At 38.1% G+C, this 21,769-nt stretch overlaps 1 protein-coding gene and 1 long non-coding RNA gene across 2 annotated transcripts; one reads left to right on the forward strand and one right to left on the reverse strand.

The window, feature by feature from the left end:
- The first annotated feature begins 1,883 nt into the window (after window positions 1–1,883).
- Window positions 1,884–5,043, forward strand: LOC578140 (cytochrome P450 1A5). Its single transcript, XM_003729978.3, has one exon. It carries the CDS (start codon window positions 2,125–2,127, stop codon window positions 3,694–3,696), a length of 1,572 nt encoding a protein of 523 aa, XP_003730026.2. The 5' UTR covers window positions 1,884–2,124; the 3' UTR covers window positions 3,697–5,043.
- A 12,541-nt stretch (window positions 5,044–17,584) lies between these two features.
- On the reverse strand, window positions 17,585–20,094 carry LOC100888086. The gene is made up of 3 exons (XR_143734.3): window positions 19,837–20,094; window positions 18,446–18,510; window positions 17,585–17,882 (listed from the first exon to the last, which is right to left on the reverse strand). It is a non-coding gene; the product is annotated as an uncharacterized LOC100888086 (long non-coding RNA).
- Between the last annotated feature and the right edge of the window lie 1,675 nt (window positions 20,095–21,769).

A 21,769-nucleotide genomic window follows, 5' to 3' on the forward strand; every position in this document is an offset into this window, starting at 1 on the left:
TTAGACTAATAAAAATGCCAAAACCCAGTCGGTCGCTACGCTCCCTCACATAATATCCTTCTAAATGTAAAAGTAAATATTCTGTTGGTACATGTATCACGTAAGCACATTTTACACTGTATGTTTACAAGATTAAGAGGTATAGAAATAGATCAGTGCTACGTACAAATTGAATATTCAGCTTGCTCTTTTAAAAAGTCCCTTCCTGCCCACTCAATACAATTTACCTATTAAATATTTACAACCTTTACAACCTGAAATGGCATTATTTTCCCTTGAGTTTCCAGGGGCTCTGCCCCCCGGACTTCACCAAGGGCCCTAAGGCGGGCCCCTAAATCTTCATCGGTCTAATCGTAATTTAATGCCTAAACCCCTGAGCTTCTGGGGCGCCCCTCCTCAGACCTCACTCCAATAAGTGACCTGCCAGTATCACAAATAAGGTATCAAAATATGCTCATCTGACCGTTATTAAAAGCCTTAAACTCCTAATGGGGTCCAAGGGATCCGCCCTAGGCTCCTGAATGCTCTTCTGTCCGTAATTAAATGCTCGATAAGCAAAGCTTGTAATGGGTAGGCCCGAATACACAAATGCATAATATACATTATAAATAGAAGAAAGGAAGAAAGGAAGAAAGGGATAGACACGGAGGAGAGGAGGATAGAGAGCTTGGAGAAAGAGAAAAGAAGAGAGGAAAAGAAGAGGACTGCAACATGGTAGCAATGGAGTGTATGGCATGCATAAACAACATAATGGCAAGATATAGGTGAAGGATATATTGTTGAAATATTTGACTGCATATAAATAATCGTTACAAGTAGGCCTACATACATTTATACAATATAGGCCTATACATAAATATACATATAAAGTATGTATGTTTACATAATTATACACATGCATACAACACACACATATATATATATATATATATATATATATATATATATATACTTAAACATCCATACATATCCCCTTACTCTACCTGATCGTAAATACGTTAGCCCCCCCCCCCCCTCCCAACATTTTTGCTCACTTCGCAACTGGCCCTTCTTGCTCACCATGTTCCCTCGTCCTTTTCGCATTTCGTCTCTCTCCCCCCCCCCCCCGGGTCATGAAAAGAAATCACCGACCCTAATGTAGTGAGTCTAAAGACTAGCTAGCTCATTCATTTTGTCTGCTCATGCATTTTGTCAAGTTGAACTTTGGACTATTCAGTATTTGTATGTATACAATACACTAAGCCTTTGTTTACCCCAAGTGGCAAAGTGCCCGCAAAGTGCATCGGTGGCATATTTAACTCACTGTAGAGGCGAATGTACGAAACACTTCTGTGATCGGTATCGACTTCATAATGCAAATTAAATTAACGTACTTCTCTCTTCCCGTTCTCTCAACCACGAACGCAGGCGCCTAGAACCAGGGGGGGGGGGGGGGCAAAGGGGCGGTCGCCCCCCTCAAAGAAAGGGAGAGAAGGAAACAGATTTATGAAGAAAAAAAGAGCATTAGAAAGGAAAGGAAGACGTTCAATTCCTTTACTATATCTTAGACTAGTGACAATGCCACTCTCCCCGCAGTCGAAAATTAGCTATTAGTATATCAGTTGTGTACGTAATCATGTACGTTCTGAGATTATTTCAATTTCTATTACAAAAAAATACTGGCTCGATCAACACCTTAATTTTTTCTTCTTTTCCTCATCAAGCCACTGCCTATATATAGTTCCAAAGTTAGCTCGACGTAATAACCACAGCAATAATAGTTATGTATCGAAACAGATATTTAAGCTTCCTCACTTCGCGCGAGATGGGGGGGGGGGGGGGAGGAGGAGGTTCCCCCGCAACAAGAGTGCATAATTTGGTGCGCAATAGATCACAGACCGCCCCTCCTAAAACCAAATCCTGGCTACGCGGGAGCGCAAATGGTTGTCGGTAATGTCACGTCTAAGGTCGCGACCTCAGAGGGAAAAAAAATCCTTTCAACTCGTCACGGTTCAGTTGTGTTCATGAGTTTATCATAGTACAGCACAAACCGCAAACCGCCATTTATGATCAACTGCAATCGACGATATTATGTGAAGCGCTATTACACATTAATCGAAGTTTTCGTTTGTTTCAACTGTCACCATGGATAAGAATTTGCCCGACGTATTGACTGATGATGTCCTCATCAATGCCGTTTCAGTCACAACATATTTAATGCTGATCATCACATCGATTCTCTTTACTCGATATTGGATTAATGCAAAACGAGAGAGTGATAAGGTGGCTAAAAGTGGAGGGCGTCCACTCCCTGGTCCCTGGGGACTCCCTGTCTTTGGTAGCATGCTGTCCTTGGATCCAAGCGGCCCACATCTATCCTTGATGAAGCTAGCAAAGGTCTACGGCCATGTCTTCAAGATTCAGATGGGCAGCCGACCTGTACTTGTTTTGAACGGTCTAAAGGCTATCCGTAACGCATTAGTAAAACAGGCAGTTGTATTTGCTGGTCGCCCTGACCTGTTAACACTAAAAGCTATTAACAGTGCCAACTTGTTCGGTCCAAGCCTAAGCTTTAGTCAATACAGCGAGGAATGGAAGCTCCACCGAAAGATTACCGAGACGTCCCTCCGGCACTTTACAGCAGGCAGTCAGGTCCCGTTTGTTGAAAGTGTTGCCAAAGGCGAAGCAGAAGAGCTGGTCCGCTATCTGAAAGTCCCTAAATGTGAAAGAAGCGTGGACATTCCATGTCTTGTACGTCTGTCCGTTAGTAATTTAATGCTTTGGTTTATGTTCAGGAAGCGTGCCTCCTACGACGACAAGAAGTTCATCGAATCTATCAACATTTTGGACGGATTGTCGGAGGCCGGAAGTGGAAACCTTGTAGACTTCCTACCTTGGCTGAGATTTTTTTCTCTCGATTCATCGACAGGATTTTTGGAGGCACAAAAGAGGTTCAACAAAAGCGTACGTGGGCTCATTGATGAACGCCATGAACTTTATGATCCAGAATCTGCGCAACATGTTTTCATGGATGAAATCATTGCTCTCGGCCACGTCAGTGAAGAGGATGAGTTCCAACGCTTGGGCTTGGCAGGACGTACAGTTCTACAAAATGCCTTTGACTTTTTTGGAGCAGGATTGGGAACTACTTCGGCAACCTTGGAGTGGGCAATGGTACACATGGCTCTGTTCCCAAAAGCTCAGTATGAAGTCCAATGCGAGATTGATAAGGTTGTCGGTCGTGATCGTCTGCCAACTTTAAACGACCGTGAATATCTACCGTTGACGCAGTCCTGCCTTCTTGAAATCCAGCGTTACGCAGCAGTCACTCCTTTCGGCATTCCTCACAGCACGACTAAGGATACCATTCTCGACGGGTATTTCGTTCCTAAGGACATGGTAGTCTTCGTCAACCTCTACTCAGCTAACTTTGATCCAGAGGTTTGGGACGAGCCTGAAGTATTCAACCCACGTCGTTTCCTCGCTCAGGACGGGGCACTTGATGACGAAAAAATGAAACTGTTGAAAGCCTTTGGTCTCGGTCGCAGACGGTGTGTCGGATCAGGTTTGGCGAGTATTAATCTTTTCATCTACTTCAGCACACTCCTACACCAACTTAGGTTCAGTTGTCCAGAAGGTGGGGAAGTCAACTTGGAGTTTCAGTTTGGGATCACTTTACATCCCAAGAACTTAAACGTGCACATTGAATCCAGATAAGCAACAGAAGAAGACGATGCAGCATGTTATGAATCTCATTGTAACAACCCAATTCTTCTTTTGACTCTTTGATTATTACATTATCTACCTGACTTTTTTTAATATTGAGTTTAACATTATTGTAACTGAATATCTTTATAGTTTGTGATGTGAAGTGAAAAAAATCTAACCACGAGCTTCATAGTGTTTATAGAGGTTAGTTGCTGGATTAAAACATGTAATTAAATTCACTTTGTTATTGCCCTTACATGGTCCTGGTGATTTTCCAGAGTGTTTTACATGAAAGTACGAATAGTTATTCTCTTCAAAATTAATTATTCTGTCGAAATGTAAGACTGCATAGCCGTTAATGGTTTAAAGTAGAAAGTATCTGTACATACTCTTAGAATCTAAATATTAATTCGAAATGTACGAATTCGTATACAGATAGTCCAGCAAATTGGGCTTGAAGAAGCTATTGTTCATAGGCAAAGCGAAAATATTGTGCATAATTTGCAAACAAATTTTAACTTCTTGTTAGGGAAGACGCCCAGTTAAAGGGCAAGTCCGGCCCATGTGTTAGTTGAATAGAATAATAGGGTAAAATTAAACAAACAAAACAGTGGAATTTTCATCAAAATTGGACGGAAAAAAAGACAGTTATGGAATTTAAAACGGTCGCATAATTTTACAAAAAAGTGATATACATCACCAAGGCTGTATGCAAATTAGCGAGTTGATGACGTCGTCTCTCTTCCCTTTTCTCTATCCTTTTTTAACATCAAGTTTTTGTCTAAATATATATGCGTTTGTGTGTGTGTGTGTGTGTGTGTAAATATTTTGTTATGATCATACTTTTTATCTGGTGTACACACATCTAGACAGATATGGATGGGATAGATAAGTTTCAGGGAAAGTAGAATTACCGTTCTGATACCATTGGTATTGTTTTTGCTATTAGATGTAAAATTGCTGTGGCTATATCATCGCCTAAAGTTGCTTTATATGATATATATTTTGTTGAGTACTGTAGTAATTCAAAGTAACCATTAGTACGTTATGTCACTGACAATTATGGTCTGTGTGTATTGGTGAAAATCATCAAGATAATAGGACGCCATGATAAACTAGTAATTCAAAATTTAAATGTGAGTGCGGTGAGTTGTAGATAAACTTTATATACCATTTGGGAATGCGTCGAAAACAAATTTAATTTAAGTTCATTATTATTTTTTCATTTCCAACAAAATACAATACATAATAACGAATCCAATGTAAAATGTATACAAAACATAGTTAACGGTAATTTATGCATTTGAGGAAGACAAAAATTGAATTATAAATTTAACTGCATTTATATTTTTAGGAGATGAAGAGGTCCACTGAAAAGCAAAGCTTGTGAATTGTGGACCCCTCAGATAATAGTGAGTGTGAAAAGAGTATATAATACATAAACAATAAAAGAAGAATAACGGCCAACAGAGACAACATTTATTAAAACACGTAATGACTGGAAACAAGAAGACGTAAACAATTACATGACGAAGAAAGAACAGAAAAATAATGTGGGCTACGTTTGGAGGGAAGGAGAGGAGAGAAAAGGAAAATTGTAGAGATCGAGCACGAAATAGGGAGCGCACAAAATCCTTGATATAGCTGAAACAAAAAGAGCAAGAACATGATGGCAAGTAGTATGGATTTTTAGAGATGGGCAGAAGAAAAGAGAAGGAAAAAACATTTGGAAGGAGAAATTCTACCACAATAAATTTTTTAATAATATACGATAGTAATGAGGAAAATTTCAACTTAAAACAAAAAGCAATTAGTGAAGGGGAAGTGTACAAATCGTTATGCAGAGTGTCCCAAAATTTAGGGCCTTAAAAAATAAAGGTGTTCTGTGCAGAACATGTTCTCAAAATTGTTTTCAAATTGGAGAATGTCAAAATAAACAAATATTGTTTAGTCCGTTAATTCATCGATTTTATTCCTGTCTTTTTCTACAGGATTTTACAAACAAACTTGTGGGAATATTTATCAACAAATTCAAAATTCAGAGGCAACAGAATACTTCCGTATAATTCCGTATAAGATGTTGGGTTAATATCTTTTTCCTCGCTCTGCCATACATTAACACATGGTTGTGATGCAATGGTAGTAGTGCATAGTAGTTGGCTCAGATATGTAGTTGATTTAAGCAATGTATATTGTTGTATACTGTCGTAAAACTGTTGTAATTCAAAGTCTAAAGTTTATAGCCGTAAAATCACTATATATTCTACATTTAATCGCATTATTATAAAACCTTTACTTAGTTTACATGGTATATTCGTATGTCTTCTGGAAATTCGAGTGAATGGCATTACATGTATCGCTAAAATATATATTGTCGGTTCAGATATGTAGTTGATTTAAGCAATGTATATTGTTGTATACTGTCGTAAAACTGTTGTAATTCAAAGTCTAAAGTTTATAGCCGTAAAATCACTATATATTCTACATTTAATCGCATTATTATAAAACCTTTACTTAGTTTACATGGTATATTCGTATGTCTTCTGGAAATTCGAGTGAATGGCATTACATGTATCGCTAAAAATATATATTGTCGGTTAATGAAGCGTAATCATAAAAGGTTAATGTTCTGGTTTGTTTAGTGCTCCTATATTTCCTCCAATTCAAGGTGACCCAAAATAAATAATTATGACAAAAAAAATGTCAGAATAGAAATAAGGCAGTAGCGGTGGGGTTTTGTCGGGGGGGGGGCACAACATGCCTGTGTCCTTTTTTTTTACAAACCAAATCGGCATATCTTAAAGCCACAAGAAAACAAAAACCTTTAAAGTCGTGTAGTCTTTTTTAAGAAATTGCCTCCCCCTTGCAAATCCTGGTTCCGTCTTTGATTGCGGGGAAATAGACAGACATAATGACATTACTTTCATAATGACATACTATAAAGTTTATAATTGTGGAGGGAATCAAACACAATTATAACCCTCAGATCGTCAACGGTTTTCGAACACCGAATTGGGAAATCAGACGAGTGTAAAAAAAAATAAAGAGTGCGGATATAACAAGAAATGTAAATGGCTGATTTGTTTTCTTTTTTCTCTTCGCATTATTTATAAAGAGCAGACAGGCGCGTACGCAGAGGGGAGGGGGTGTTTGGGGGGGGTTAAACCCCCCCCCCTTTGGTATTTTAAAGTGTGTAAACCCCCCTAAAAAAAATCTAAACCTCCCCCCCCCCCCCCCCTTTGGTTTTTTTTTTTTTTTTTTTTTTTAATTATTAAAAAAAAAAAAAAAAAAAAAAAATGACCCCCATGGCTGACCTAAGAAAGGTGACCTTACCCCCCCCCCCCAGCGAAGTAAAATGTCAAATTTTCAAATTTTGAGACCAAAAAAAAAAAAAAGTATCCTCTTAACCCTCCCCCCCCCCCCCCCCCCCCCCCGCTTATTCAGCGGTCGGTTGAGTCGTTGCGATTTTTTTGGGACCAAAAAAAAAAAAAAAATGTCCGCTTACCCCCCCCCCCCCCCCCCCCCCCCCCCCCCCCCCCCCACTGAGCGACTTTCCGGCTGGCTGAGTCGTTGCGATTTTTTTTTGGACTCCTAAAAAAAAAAAACTGTCCGCTTACCCCCCCCCCCCCCCCCCCCCCCCCCCCCCCACTGAGCGACTTTTTGGCCGGCGCGATTTTCAAATTTTCCTGAGTCGTTGCGAAATTTTGGACCCGATTTTAAAAACCCCCCCCCCCCCCCCTTGAAAAAAATCCTGCGTACGCCACTGAGAGCAGAGATCACAAAATAATAATGTAAAAGTCAAGGAGTAGAAATCAGAGAAGGGAAAGCGATCGATTAAAAAGGAGGTGATCAGTAGAAAGAGAATGGTTGACTAAGAACGGGAAAGGGGTACAATCAAGAAAATATTTTGTCATGGTGGACACTAGTTTCCGAAGTGCATCGGTGACATAGCTCACGGTAGAGGATGGGGGTAGGGCATAGTGCTCCCACTTTTCTTTTTCAAGTACCCCCGAAAGTGCTCCTTTAACTTCATATAAGTGCCTCTTTTTTAATACTTGTAATGGGTGCCCGTTCCACATTCTTGTAAGTGCCCCGTATCACCTGAAATAAGTGCCCCCTCCCTCTTCTGATACGTGACTCTTCACCTATTACAAGTGTTCCTTCTCATCTTTGATAAGGGCCCCCTTTTAGTTTGACACGTGTCCCCTTTTACCTTCTAATAAGTGCCGTTTTTCCTTCTGATAAATGCCCCTTTTCCTTTTCGATAAAAGCTCATTCCCGTTTTTAAAAAGAGCCCCTTCCCCTTCTGATAAATACCTTTTCACACCTCTGGTAAATGCCCCTATTCGTTAAAATCATATAGGAGCCCCTTTTCCTTCGATAAATGCCTATTTTCCTTTCTAATAACATCGCTAGCTACGCTCGCTCGCATTTACAGTTGATGTAATTATGTAACTTATTAAATGTCTTTTCAGTTTTTGATGGTGAGCTTTTGTGCTTCTTTTTCACTCTCTTCCTCTCTCTTAATAAGATCTCGTTGGTTGCAATGCGCCCTCATAAATCTTTAATTTTTTTGCCCACTCGCAAACGAATATTCAGACCATCACACCAAACTGCAAAGTATGATATTTAATCAATATCTTGGACCAGCGATTTCAAACTTTTTTTCAAGGCAAGTCAAGACACTCTTTTAGGAAATAAAAAGTTTCACGTCACCCCAATCCCAAATTAATAACAGAAGATTCATTTTGTATCGCTCTGGCACTCGTCAAGTGCCATATACACACATACGGACATATTTTGTCGTCTTTACCTTGCGAGCGAGGCGTATCAATCCAATGTTAAATATCAGGGGCGGTTCCAGGAATTTCTTTCCGGGGGAGGGGGGGGGGGCACACGGGAGGGCACACGGGGGTAAGAGGACATATATATATATATATATATTTTTTGGTCCCCAAAAATCGCAACGACTCAGCCAGCCGCTGAATAAGCGGGGGGGGGGGGGGGGGGGGGTAAGAGGACATTTTAATTCTGGACAACTCGCCGCCGAATATACTGAAGACAGAAATCATTTATTCGGTCACCTTGATATATGAATAATGAGGATATGATCCGGCATCTCGTTGTCCAGAATTATCCTGTTTCTAAATGTTGCTAGTGATTGAAGCAAACAAACATGGTACAAATGTAATTATAATGTAAAAGTATAAGGATATTCGGACACCTCGTTGCCTAAATATGGAGCTATTTTAATACTTTTCTGCCTGAAATCTTCCTCTTTCTAAAGTATAAAGATAGTCACATTAAGTCATTGTATATAGCTTAATACTACGTTTCTAAGCGCTTTACATTATAATTGTTGCGAGCGAGAGAGGATGAAGGGTTCATTATTGTATTGGAAATTCTATTTCCTCATGGAATTAGTCTAGCGGTTCTAAAATATGGTTTTCACGAAATCGACGTCATTCCAAATTATTTTTGTAATAAAGCTATATTTCTCACGCGGCACCCCGGTTGAAAAATGTTCAAATGGAATATTTTGGCCCCTGTTCGCTTATATGAACCGTCATGTTATGACTTTTCAATCTTTTTAGCCATTGAATCATTGGTTTTATCACATTTGTTTGGCATGTACATTCTCACCTTTCACCAGACACACACACACTTTTTCTTGTCAATAGTTTTTTTGTATTGATTCCAAACAATATAAATCAATCTTAGAAATATGATACAGTTGTTTTTCATCTTGACATGATTCAAAACATTTTCATTACATAGATCGTACGATTGATGAAAAAAAAAACATCAGTTGCAACATAAAACAAATAACCCATTCCAACCAAACACACTACTACCCCGTCCATGCGACTCACACACACACACACACACACACACCACCCGACCACAGTCACATGTACCACACACTGTTCCTAGCCTCCTCAGAATACCCAAAATTGGAGCGAAAGAATATTAGAAATAATCTATTTAAATACAAATTGAATAAATCATACAAACGAGGCTACAATAGCCCAGTGTTATAAGTTCATTAAAAAAAAAATCACTTGTTCCCATTTCTGTAAATGTAAGGCTTATTTACCTGCCCTCCCTGCAATATTCTTTTCTTCTTCCCTAAATTCCAAAAGTTCTTTTTAAAAATCACCCAAAGACAATAATATCCCCTGCTTCTATATTAATATATCCAATATATCATTGCAAAAATAATCTTTACACACACACAAACGCGCGCGCGCACACACACACACACGCACACACACGCACGCACACACGCGCGCACATGTATGATAGATGAGCGGTAACCCGACACATGCTCCGCCGACGATTGCTCCGCCGACATTTACTCCGCAAAACGCGACAATTGCTCCGCGACATTTGCTCCTCGACATTTGCTCCGCCGACAATTGCTCCGCCGACATTTGCTCCGCCGACATATGCTCCGCCGACATTTGCTCCGCCGACATTTGCTCCGCCGACAATTACTCCGCCGACAATTGCTCCGCCGACATTTGCTCCGCCGACAATTGCTCCGCCGACAATTGCTCCGCAAAACGCGATAATTGCTCCGGTGACATTTGCTCCGCCGACAATTGCTCCGCCAACAGTTGCTCCGCCGACATTTGCTCCGCCTGAAGCGACACTTGCTCCGGTGACAATGTTGATGATAATGATAATAACTAGATTTGTAATACTTGTTTTGAACAAGTATAGGTGGGCTGGTCTAACTAAAATTTGAGACAAAATAAAGGGCAAATTTAAGATAGCTTATTGTCTCAGCTACAACATACTCGAAGTTCAGCGTAAACGGAGCTAAAACGACGGAGATATTGCTCGCGAAAGACGGGAATGTAGAATCCAGTTTTGAAAAAAGTCATGTCCCATAGAGAATACACGCAAAAAGTGAAAAACTGATATTCCTCCTTTAATCGCAAAAATACGCCATGATGCTTTTGTCAAAATGAAAAATTGTGAAGACTGCATTCGTAGAAGATTGTCCCAGCTAGAACATATCAAAATTGAAGAGAAAATTGATCAATATTTTTTTTTAATTTTACAGAGATACAATCAATTTTCAAAAAATATGCTGACGTCATAATATGCAAATTGAAATTATGAGTTCGGAGGCCATTATGATGACGTCGTGAGTTAATTGAGGGTCAAATGAGACATGAAATCATATCTCCGATTCATACTCTATCAACATATGAAAAAAATAGGGGTCACCTTACATTCTAAAGAGCTACAATGGATTTTGTATGGGCATGATTTTTTCCCTTATATGCTATGTATTACAAGAGCTCGCACGCACGGACATGTATCTTGAACGGACCCTCACTCCGTTATTAAAGGTATTACAAAGTTTTGGTATGGGGTCATGAATTTGGTTCAAATTAACAATTTCGGAAGCATAGTGTTCCTACAATATTCATTGATCGTTGTCGCGGTTGAAATCGAGTCTAAAGTTATGAAATTATAAATAATAAACTCTTAATGTTGTATAGCTCCCTCTCAAGGTCAAGATATTAATTTAGCTATTAAACAATGTTTCTTGACTGAAATCGACCGATTAGCTATTCCCGTTTGGAAATTATATATCACAACTACATACTCTGAAATTTTCATGGTCGCAGCTACCATTGTACGGCCATAGGCGCTATTTGAAATTTATCAAAATTTACCGGGAGCACCGGTAAATGTTTATATTCAATTTTTCTCGAAAACAGAAGAGTTTTAGTGGCTAATTTTTTTAGTGCTTATAATACATCCACAGGGGCATCCAAATATAACAAAATTGTAAAGAATCACTATCCACCCAATTTTCAAAATTTCCCAAAACTTTGTATTACCTTTAATGGTCAGAAAAAGGTGAACAAGGTATCAAAATGCTTGAAAAAATGTGCTAAATATGATGACGAAGAAAATTTGGCGATTCTGTTTTGCAAAATGTCAGAACGGGCGAAAACGCGCGCACATGCGCGTGTGCGAGATATTTTATAAAATGCTTTAAATGGCCTAAAACGTATGCTAAATGATTTTGAGTTTTTTTTGTGCATTTTGAAAATTTGCGCGCGCACCGACGCGCGGACGTACGCGTACGCGCGCATTTTTTTGACCTTATATTGACCGGACGAATATTGACCTTAATCATGATAAATATGAATCAAAAATGGCTTTTGGTTATGAAGATATGATCATGAGTTAATTTTCAGAAAAAAATACAAAATGGCGCCTAGATGACGTCATCAGTGAAGGTCATAGTTGAAAACGTAATTGTGTTTTGTACATATGCCTATACATATATGTGTGCCAAATTTGAGCCATTTTCAAGTAATCGTGCTTACAAAAAAGTGGTTTGAAATAAGTAAAATAAATAATAAAGGCAATTCTATCGAAATTATAAGGTGTTCTGTACGCTATACAGCCCACCTGATAATAAAGGCAATTTAAACAAAATTATAAGGTGGTCTGTATTAGATACAGCCCACCTGATAATAAATAAAGGCGATTCTAACGAAATTATAAGGTGGTCTGTACGATATACAGCCCACCTGATAAATAAATAAAGGTAATTCTAACGAAATTATAAGGTGGTCTGTACGATATACAGCCCACCTGATGAATAAATAAATAATAAAGGCAAATCTAACGAAATTATAAGGTGATCTGTACGATATACAGCCCACCTAACAATAAAGAATAATAAAGGCGATTTTAACAACATTATAAGGTGGTCTGTATAAGATACAGCCCACCTGATAATATAGGCAAATCTAACGAAATTATAAGGTGGTCTGTACGATATATAGCCCACCTAATAATAGATAAATAAATAAACAAAGGCAATTCTAACGAAATTATAAGGTGGTCTGTACGATATACAGCCCACCTGATAATTACAAAAATAAAATTAGTAACACCACCAACCATAATAATCATTGTTGTCATTATTATTGTGATACTGCTTCTAGTACTACTCCTACTACATGTACTAGGACGAAGGAGGGGAAGAGGAAGAATCTTATTGTTTATTTTTTGTATTATCGAGGCATACAAATGCACAGGGAGGTAAGAGAGGGAAAAGTAAGGCGACGAAGAGGGAGAGAGAGGGGGAGAGAGAACGAGAGGGGGTAGCTTATGGCCCGGGTTCAAATTCAGTTCTCTTTAATTTATTTGACCCAGTACTGATGATCATAATTTTATCTACCATGTGATTGCCATGTGTACGCCACACCGAATAGCACTAGCTCACATTTTGTTATTGTTGTCAAGAACTTATTGGCATCCAGCCAGTAGATTTTCATCATGTGTTTGATCTTGTATTGAAAAAAAGATCAAACACATCACCATAATCTACAGAGTGCAACCAAAAATTTCTTAACAACAATTGAAATTTCTTTCAGGAAGCCTAACACTAAAAGCTGTTTTTGATTCAAAGAGCATCGTAGAGACGATGAACAAATAATAATAATAATACATTCACTTCTATTTTCCCCGCCAAATAATCCGAACAAAAGAATCAACCGAGGGTAATCAACTGTTAAACGAATTTATCATGAGTCCTTGAAAAATTAATTAATACTGCTTGTCAAATATTATTGAAGAACAGCAAAGGCGAACGCGATAGTCGCTACAATTCAGAAATCATTGCTTGCATTGCTTTTCTCTCAAAATTACCGTGAGATATCAAGCTACATAGAATAATGATCGACACATAAGATATTGTCTTGAAAACAGTCAGAAACATTAGAACTTGAATGAATAAAACATAATGCAAATGAATAAGACTAGAATGAATAGGACACAAGTTAATTTCTACCATTTAAATCATCCAGTACCAAATACCTGAGCAAAATTCGAACCAGATGCATTAAATGGTAAACTTAAAGACAATGCTTCATGACAATTGTCAATTGTCATGAGTTTATCGTCTAGACGTATTGCAAAAGATAATCAGAATAATGATGATCAGAATGATACCTCTACTATAAGGCCTAATGCTACATGTACTATATTACACTACTACCATTGTAGATTATGCTGATAATACAAATGATAATAATGATATGATAACAATTATAATAATACTATATACTTATACTAATCGTCATCAAAATCATCATGTTCATATTCATCATAATGATAACAATAATAATGATTATAATAATTACAATAATAACTTATCTTAACGATAATAATCATGATAAGGATAATAATCACAAAAACAAACATAATAATTACAAAAATAACATTAGTAACACCACCAACCATAATAATAATTGTTGTCATTATTATTGTGATACTGCTTCTAGTACTACTCCTACTACATGTACTAGGAAGAAGAAGGGGAAGAGGAAGAATCTTATTGTTTATTTTTTGTATTATCGAGGCATACAAATCCACAGGGAGGTAAGAGAGGGAAAAGTAAGGCGACGAAGAGGGAGAGAGAGAGGGAGAGAGAACGAGAGGGGGTAGCCTATGGCCCGGGTTCAAATTCAGTTCTCTTTAATTTATTTGACCCAGTACTGATGATCATAATTTTATCTACCATGTGATTGCCATGTGTACGCCACACCGAATAGCACTAGCTCAAAAGATTTTACTCACTAGTATATATAGAGAGAGTAAAGCTACATACACTTAACTGAAGGAAAGAAACCTATAGAAAACGGACTGGATATTATTGAAAATACTATTCTAAACAAGAATGTACTACATGTACTACATTACGTTACAATTTCACGAGAGAACTAGAACTCGATAGGGGAAGAAAAGAAGAAGTGATGAAAATGAAAGAAGACTAATAGCATGAGAGGAAAGAAAAGAGCTAAGAAGACAAGAAAAGGGTGTAAAAAGGAAAAGGAAAAGGAAGTGCAAGAGAGAGAGAGAGAGAGAGAGATAGCCTTGAGCTTTTGATCGGCTAATGAGTAATAAATGAAACAGATTTTGAGCGGACTAATTATCTTTCGCCGGAGAACTTGCATAAGGAGCTAAAACTTGATGTTTTTTAAATCAAACATTATGGGGAATAGCAAAAAACGGCTGAGCATTTATTGCACTAATTGCCAGAGGAGCATTCATGTCTTCCACGAGGCAGCACTTTTGGATCAGAGAGCAATTTAATTGTCGGTGGAGCATTGTCTTTTTTGGGGTACTTTCCCGGCCCCCCCCCCCCCCACTCAGTGTTATTTAGGGTACGCATATGCTCGTACCCTCTTTTTGAAAGCACCCCCTATCTGAGGACTGCCAACATTTCCGAACCCCCTTTCGCGGGCTTTTCGCGGGCTTTTCCTGCCTTGGAGACCCCCCTAAATCAGGAAAAATGCTCAATGTACCCCCCTAAATTCGGAATAATTTCTCAGGGGTCCAAAGAGATGAGAGGAAAAAAGAAAAACACCCCCTTTTTAAAGAAATCTCCGGGTGAAAAGTCAAATACACCCCTTTTTTTACAATTCTCGGGCCGGACTTTGTCGCACGAAAAGTACCCCTTTACCGGACATTTTGGCAACACGCATGCGGTCATTCCGACCTCTGAGTGGGGGGGCCGGGGGTACTTTTAGGGAGGAGCAACAATTATTGTCGTAGTAGCCTTTGTATTTTACGGGCCACTTTTTTAGCGGAGCAAATGTCGGCGGAGCAATTGTCGCGTTTTGCGAAGCAAATGTCACCGGAGCAATTGTCGCGTTTTGCGGAGCAAATGTCGGCGGAGCAATTGTCGGCGGAGCAACTGTCGTTCGAGGAGCATTTGTCACCGGAGCAATTGTCGCGTTTTGCGGAGCAATTGTCGGCGGAGCAATTGTCGGTGGAGCAAATGTCGGCGGAGCAATTGTCGGCGGAGCAATTGTCGGCGGAGCAAATATCGGCGGAGCAATTGTCGGCGGAGCTAAAGTCGGCGGAGCAAATGTCGGCGGAGCAACTGTCGGCGGAGCAACTGTCGCGGAGCAAATGTCGCGGAGCAATTATCGCGTTTTGCGGAGTAAATGTCGGCGGAGCAATCGTCGGCGGAGCATGTGTCATGGAACCAGATGAGCGGGTTGTGAGTAATGGTGGTGTCTTTGTTTCACTGTCCATTCGTTGGGAGAGCTCACACCGAATTGCTTAGGGCCATCTTGAGATCACATTTCGCTGTAAACGCTCCGTGTTTCACCTCGATGTGCCAAGAAATGTGACGCGTACGGCGTCTCCAATAGCATGAACAGCGAAATGAAAACTTATAAAAACCGAGAACCCCCAAATGCTTCGAAAACATCGAATGACGGACTGGGAGTAGGACTAGCGAGCCCACATTGTTAAAAAAAAAAAGAATTGCGTAAAAAAGCATGGGGGTCTTATGAAATTGTTATATAAATAATGCCGTGAATGATAAACCAGGAATTGAACATATACAATTGGAGAGGGTTTAAAATGTCATCAGAGACAACGAAAGACCTGCGCGTGTGTGTGCGTGCGTACGTGTGTGTATATAATACATAAACATTTGTTTTCCTGAGAAACTTAAATCCTACCCCATTAAGATGAAGCCAAGATCATACATTTCGGGTAGGAAATTTTAATTCTAGTGGTATTTGTGTAAGACATTGCAGTTAGCAAAATTTGCTTTTTTCGGCACTCCCTATTCACGGTTAAAGCAGGGAGAAATATACGCGTGACGGTTTTCCATTCAATCAGCTGTATTGAACGCATCAACAGGTGACGCACAAGTCTATTGTATAAGTCTTTGCTATCATGTAATTATAAATAAAGTAAAGATAAATAATAATGATAATAAACAAATAATGACATATAATCAGAATATAAAAAGACACTTGTATCAACTCAATGCCTTTGAGTTTATCAGTCATTACGCATGTGAGGACAACAGAGAATAATAAACCAAACAATTGTTCTTCTTGCAATGAATATATGTTTTAATGAAAGAATTCGTAAACACAGGGTAGGAGAGTTTGCTCAGTTAAATAAGCATGTGCGTTTGAGATGAACCTCTACAAATACAAATTAAAGAATGATATCATCTATATAGCAAAAATATCACCACGATAAAACCGTGTTTATACAACTGTATGATGAAGGTTTAAAAAAAGAGAGAAAGAAACGGCGAAAGGATGAGAGAGAGAGACAGAAAGAACGTGGGAGCTAGCTTGTTAGCACTTTTTGAGACATGTGCTCCCCACCCCAGGTGGATTGAGAATACTGAGTAATAATTTCTTTCTCACTCTCTATCTCTCTTTTAATGAAGGCTCGTTCAGATATGATACGGTAAAAAACAGCAAAAATATAAAAAAATTGCTGTGCGTTTTTACTGAGCTACGTGTTATGAGGTACAGAAAAGTGACGCTTATTTCTTATTTTACGTCATCATAAAGAACATCCGGTTTTGCCGCGTCGTTTCCTAACGAGGCCTAATGAAGATGATATCTCTTCAAAGAAAATAAGTTTTGGGTTAAAGAAGTTAGCACAGTGATATGAAACCTAGGGTTAGTAGAATTTAGACAGTCCATCATTTTGGGGGTATAGACTCGGGGACGACCCTGGAATACCACTTCAGTCAAAATGTGTCGAATCTTTATACGCAGTGGTATCCCTCTCATTGGCATCGTGTGCGGGACATGGTCATTCCAAATTTTGCGTAAAATGGGTAATTTGAGAGAATATTCGGGGATTTGAAGTGGAACAAAGGGATTATCGTTTAAGAGCATAACATTTGATAAAAAGGGGGTGATGTCTGGTCGCAATCATGTGAATGCGTCTTTTTATGACTTTGTACTCGATAGGTTTAACACAATTATTTTATCTAGAGCCTAATATGTGTACCAACTCTCGTTCAATAGTGATCATGTTTTCTATTTTGTTGAGGAAAATGTTTTTGAAAGTATGCAAAATAAGGGGAAATTTTCAAATCGGCTGTAACGATCACGCGTCACACCTTTCAATATGAAGTGACACCACCTGTAGTCTCAGCTCGGCCAAACCCAACCGTGTATGAATAAACGGCCGAGCGAACGTGCAGAAAAAGCCTCTATATAATATCTTAGCTCCCAGTCCGCCCCAAGTTCAGTGTGTCCGCTGCATTATAATATCTATTTGTCCTTGAGTTCGGCCAGGAGATCAGCTAGAGCCTGGAGGATATCTTTCTTCTTCAAGTTAGAATCCATTTTGTCATTGGATCGTTCTTCAGCAGCCACCTGTTTGTAAGAAAATAAAACACGATGATAAGGATGATGATGATGATGATGAAAAAGATGATGATACTCTGCCAGCGTGAGCAAAGCTCACTAAGAGCTTACGTTTCAACATCTTTTTGAGGGTCTTTGCAGTCGAGTATAACACATAACCATATGTACCATATGTATGACGTACTTACATGACTTGTAAAATGGGACCAATTTATTAACAAAACAACGCGGTCAAATTCAAAATGCTGCAATAAATTATTCACACATATATCATTTTTCTATTTATCATCTTCTCTTCTCTGACCCGATACAGGAACAGCCTGATAATATCCGTGGCAGCATAGAGTATCATTAGACAGGGTATTTGTAACCCATTACCATTAAATATGGTTAAATGTCACATAGGTTACAACTTTTGAATTGGAAGCTACTAAAATTGATCACACCTTTTTGATATGTACTGTACATAATATACATACACACACAAACATGGTGCATTTACTACATGTAGTTGAAAGCAATACATCATTTTGTCACATCCATTCTTATCTGTCTTTGAGGATGATCCTTACCTTTTCTTCTTCTGTCATGTCTCCTTTTTCATAAAACTCCAAATCCTCCATTTTCCTGTTAAAATCTGATAAAATATTTACAGAAAAGGGGAGATTAAAAAACGTTTTCAATTCATTCCTGTTGCATTATTTATACTTAAAAAAAGATTCCATTCTTTCATCGAATATGCATAACGCCTGCGTCTGAATGAGAACTACTTTCCGTCTATAGTGATCAGGTGGTAATTGTTGTTTTACCTTAGTCTTGTTTATATCCATCAATACCTTCTACATACCCTATAGCAATCATTATACTTATACATATTTTTTTATTAAATGTCTAACCAGGCAATCTCAGCTTTGATGACGATAAAATAATTCTAGAAGTGAATTTAAAAAATCACATTATCGAAAGGTTAAAGAAAAAAATACGACAAACAAAACACTACGTAAAAAACAACAGCATATTATTGAAAAGTTACAAAAACAGACAAATACGAAAGTACTTCTAATATTTATCCGAAAAAAATTGCCCAGGCGAAATTGGCTCAAAACTGGCCGCCCGGCCGCCGAGCAGGCTACTTTTAGGTGTTGTGGCCATAGCTTAAACATATTTTTAACAAATAATGTTGTGTATACATTGATTACATTTAGGAGGGTACTTTTACATGAACATATTTCAGGAATTTGGAGGCAATTGACCTACAGTATTCATTTTCAAAAAATATTTACCGGCCGCACGATGATTTTACATAATCTTCCTTATACCTTTTGTACACATTGCCTCGTTGAGGGCTTCATATTCATCGTGCGATAATCGCCGTTTTTTAAGTATTTGTCTTGTAATGTTCTCCATTTTCCCATTATAAATATTTCTTCCAATGATCGCTTCCCGTCACCTCTTTATATATAATTCATCCCTTCTCCCATCTGTTATTATTTTCGTTTCAATTAGCTGTCTGTAAATTATTTATTCACCGGGCATATTCACAACAAGCCTTGCTTTACCGTAGGCCCCTCCACTAATCGCTATAGAAAATGATGAAGTGTTTCAACCTATTTGTACAAGCATTGCTTTTTAGTGGACCCCTCTGTTTCCAGTTATGTATTCGCTAATTTTTGTAAATGTTTATAATTGATTTGTAATGTTCTGTTGAAACCAGAAACAAATTGATTTGAATTGGATTGAATTAGTTGACTTGTATGCTTTAGTAATACTATTACGACAAAACCATTTGTATCGTTTTAGTTTGTTAGGCTAGTTTTTACACAGAAGTTATGTTATGTCTGTATGAAAGATAAATACCAATATGTGGAAAATTAATGAACTTGAACTTGAACCTATTTGACTGTAAAGGTTTACCGACTTTTTGTCTGAATGGTTGTCGTGGGGGTCCCTGTCATGAACATACCGTACTCTAAACACTGGACTTCGGCGTCTTGTTCGTGGGTGCAGGAGGAAGGAATCCCGGAGGAACGGACCGGACAGTCCATGATTGAGGGCTCGTCGCCCGTACAATTAACATCGGCAAGCAGAGTCGATCCAGTTCCTGAGCCAAAGAGCTTCCAATCAGCAACATCAAAGAAAGAACCACTCTACTGATTATGCTATTCTACAATTATGTGACAAAATAACTGATTCCCTTTCTAAAAAAGAACACACTGTAGGTGTTTTTATTGAATTGAAAGCATTCGATACCATGCACCATCGTATATTAATATATAAATTAAAAGCATATGGAGTTAGAGGGATTGTACTTTCTTGGTTTGAAAACTATTTGCGTAATAGACATCAATATGTTATGTTTAAATCTACAACATCTAATATTTCCACCATAGAATGCGGAGTACCACAAGGCTCCATATTAGGTCCCCTACTGTTTTTAGTATATATGAATGATATTGTTAATGCATCACCACTCCTAACATGTTTTGTTCGCAGACGATACCAACATATTTTTATTCGCATAAAGACTTAAACATTCTTATTACAACCCTCAATTTAGAATTAAATAAATTATCGTCTTGGTTCAAATCCAATAAACTCTCTTTAAATATGAATAAGACTAATTGTATTTATTATATGTACTTCATTATGATATTTGTATAGATGACATGCCCATAATTGAAAAAGAAGTTACAAAATTCTTAGGTGTAATGATTGATTCAAACCTAACTTGGAATAGTCATATTAACAACATTTGCATATTTTTGTTTACAATAGTGATATACATTCTTATCCCACACGACACTCATCCGATTTCCACTTAACCAACCCTAAAATTAATCGATAAGACATCAAGGTCCAGACATTTGGAATGCTTTACCTGACACTATTAAACACTCTGCAACTCTTTATTCATTCAAAGCATCGATGAAAAATATTTATTATCTACATATTCAAAAACATCATAAGGGTCTCAGAGGTTTTGATTGTTTATTTAAATTAATTTTAGATGACCAGTTCATTAACAATACGAATCGAACACTTACTTCACCTACACACACCCACTTGCACACACTTGCACATTTTTTTCTTTCTTTAATTTCTTTCCACTTTTATTCAGATACTTTCTGAACAAAATCTTTATACGTGACTCTCTATTAACCTACATACTCCTATTACAGCGCCATGTACCCCCCCCCCCTCTTCCCGGCTGCTATCGACTCAAGCATATTTGCTTATGATAGTTGGCCTCTGCATTTATCTTGATTATTTTTACTTACCCCCATACTTTCAAGCTTTCAATTATACATTTTTATTTGTGTGTATTCAGTTGTCACTCTTTATGTAAATCAATTATATTATATACTATTATTGTTATTTGAATGTTTTATATTTGATTTATCAATAAATGCAGAAACATCTGCTAAAAAAAGGGTGATAAAAGGCTAAGTCAGTGAAGCCCAACTGCTTGCAGACGACATTAGCGTCCTCTTGCGACCATCCAATGCCACACACTGTTCCCCACTCTCCATCGCGGTAGACCTTGACTAAGCCCCACCCTAGATTGTCTTGCTTATCTACTCCTCCAAACCGGACGACTATATGGAAGGGATGAAATGATGATGAAGAAGATGAAGAAGGTAATGATGATAATGTTGATAATATTATTAACAACAATACTACTACTACTACTACTACTACTACTACTACCACTAAATAGTAATAAAGTTATTATTAACATCGATTATTAATAACGAACGCAAACTTTCATTCCCTCATGAGGGTGCCGCACTATAAAACCAACTCCCCCATTTAGTGTTAGACAGGCCCAGTCTAAACAGTCATTTCCAAATCTGTACTTGAGAAAATTACATTTTTAATTTAAGAAATATCAGAGT

The sequence above is a fragment of the Strongylocentrotus purpuratus genome, unplaced genomic scaffold (genome assembly GCF_000002235.5).
Source record: "Strongylocentrotus purpuratus isolate Spur 01 unplaced genomic scaffold, Spur_5.0 spur5_scaffold_14, whole genome shotgun sequence".
NCBI classification, from domain to species: Eukaryota; Metazoa; Echinodermata; class Echinoidea; order Camarodonta; family Strongylocentrotidae; genus Strongylocentrotus; species Strongylocentrotus purpuratus.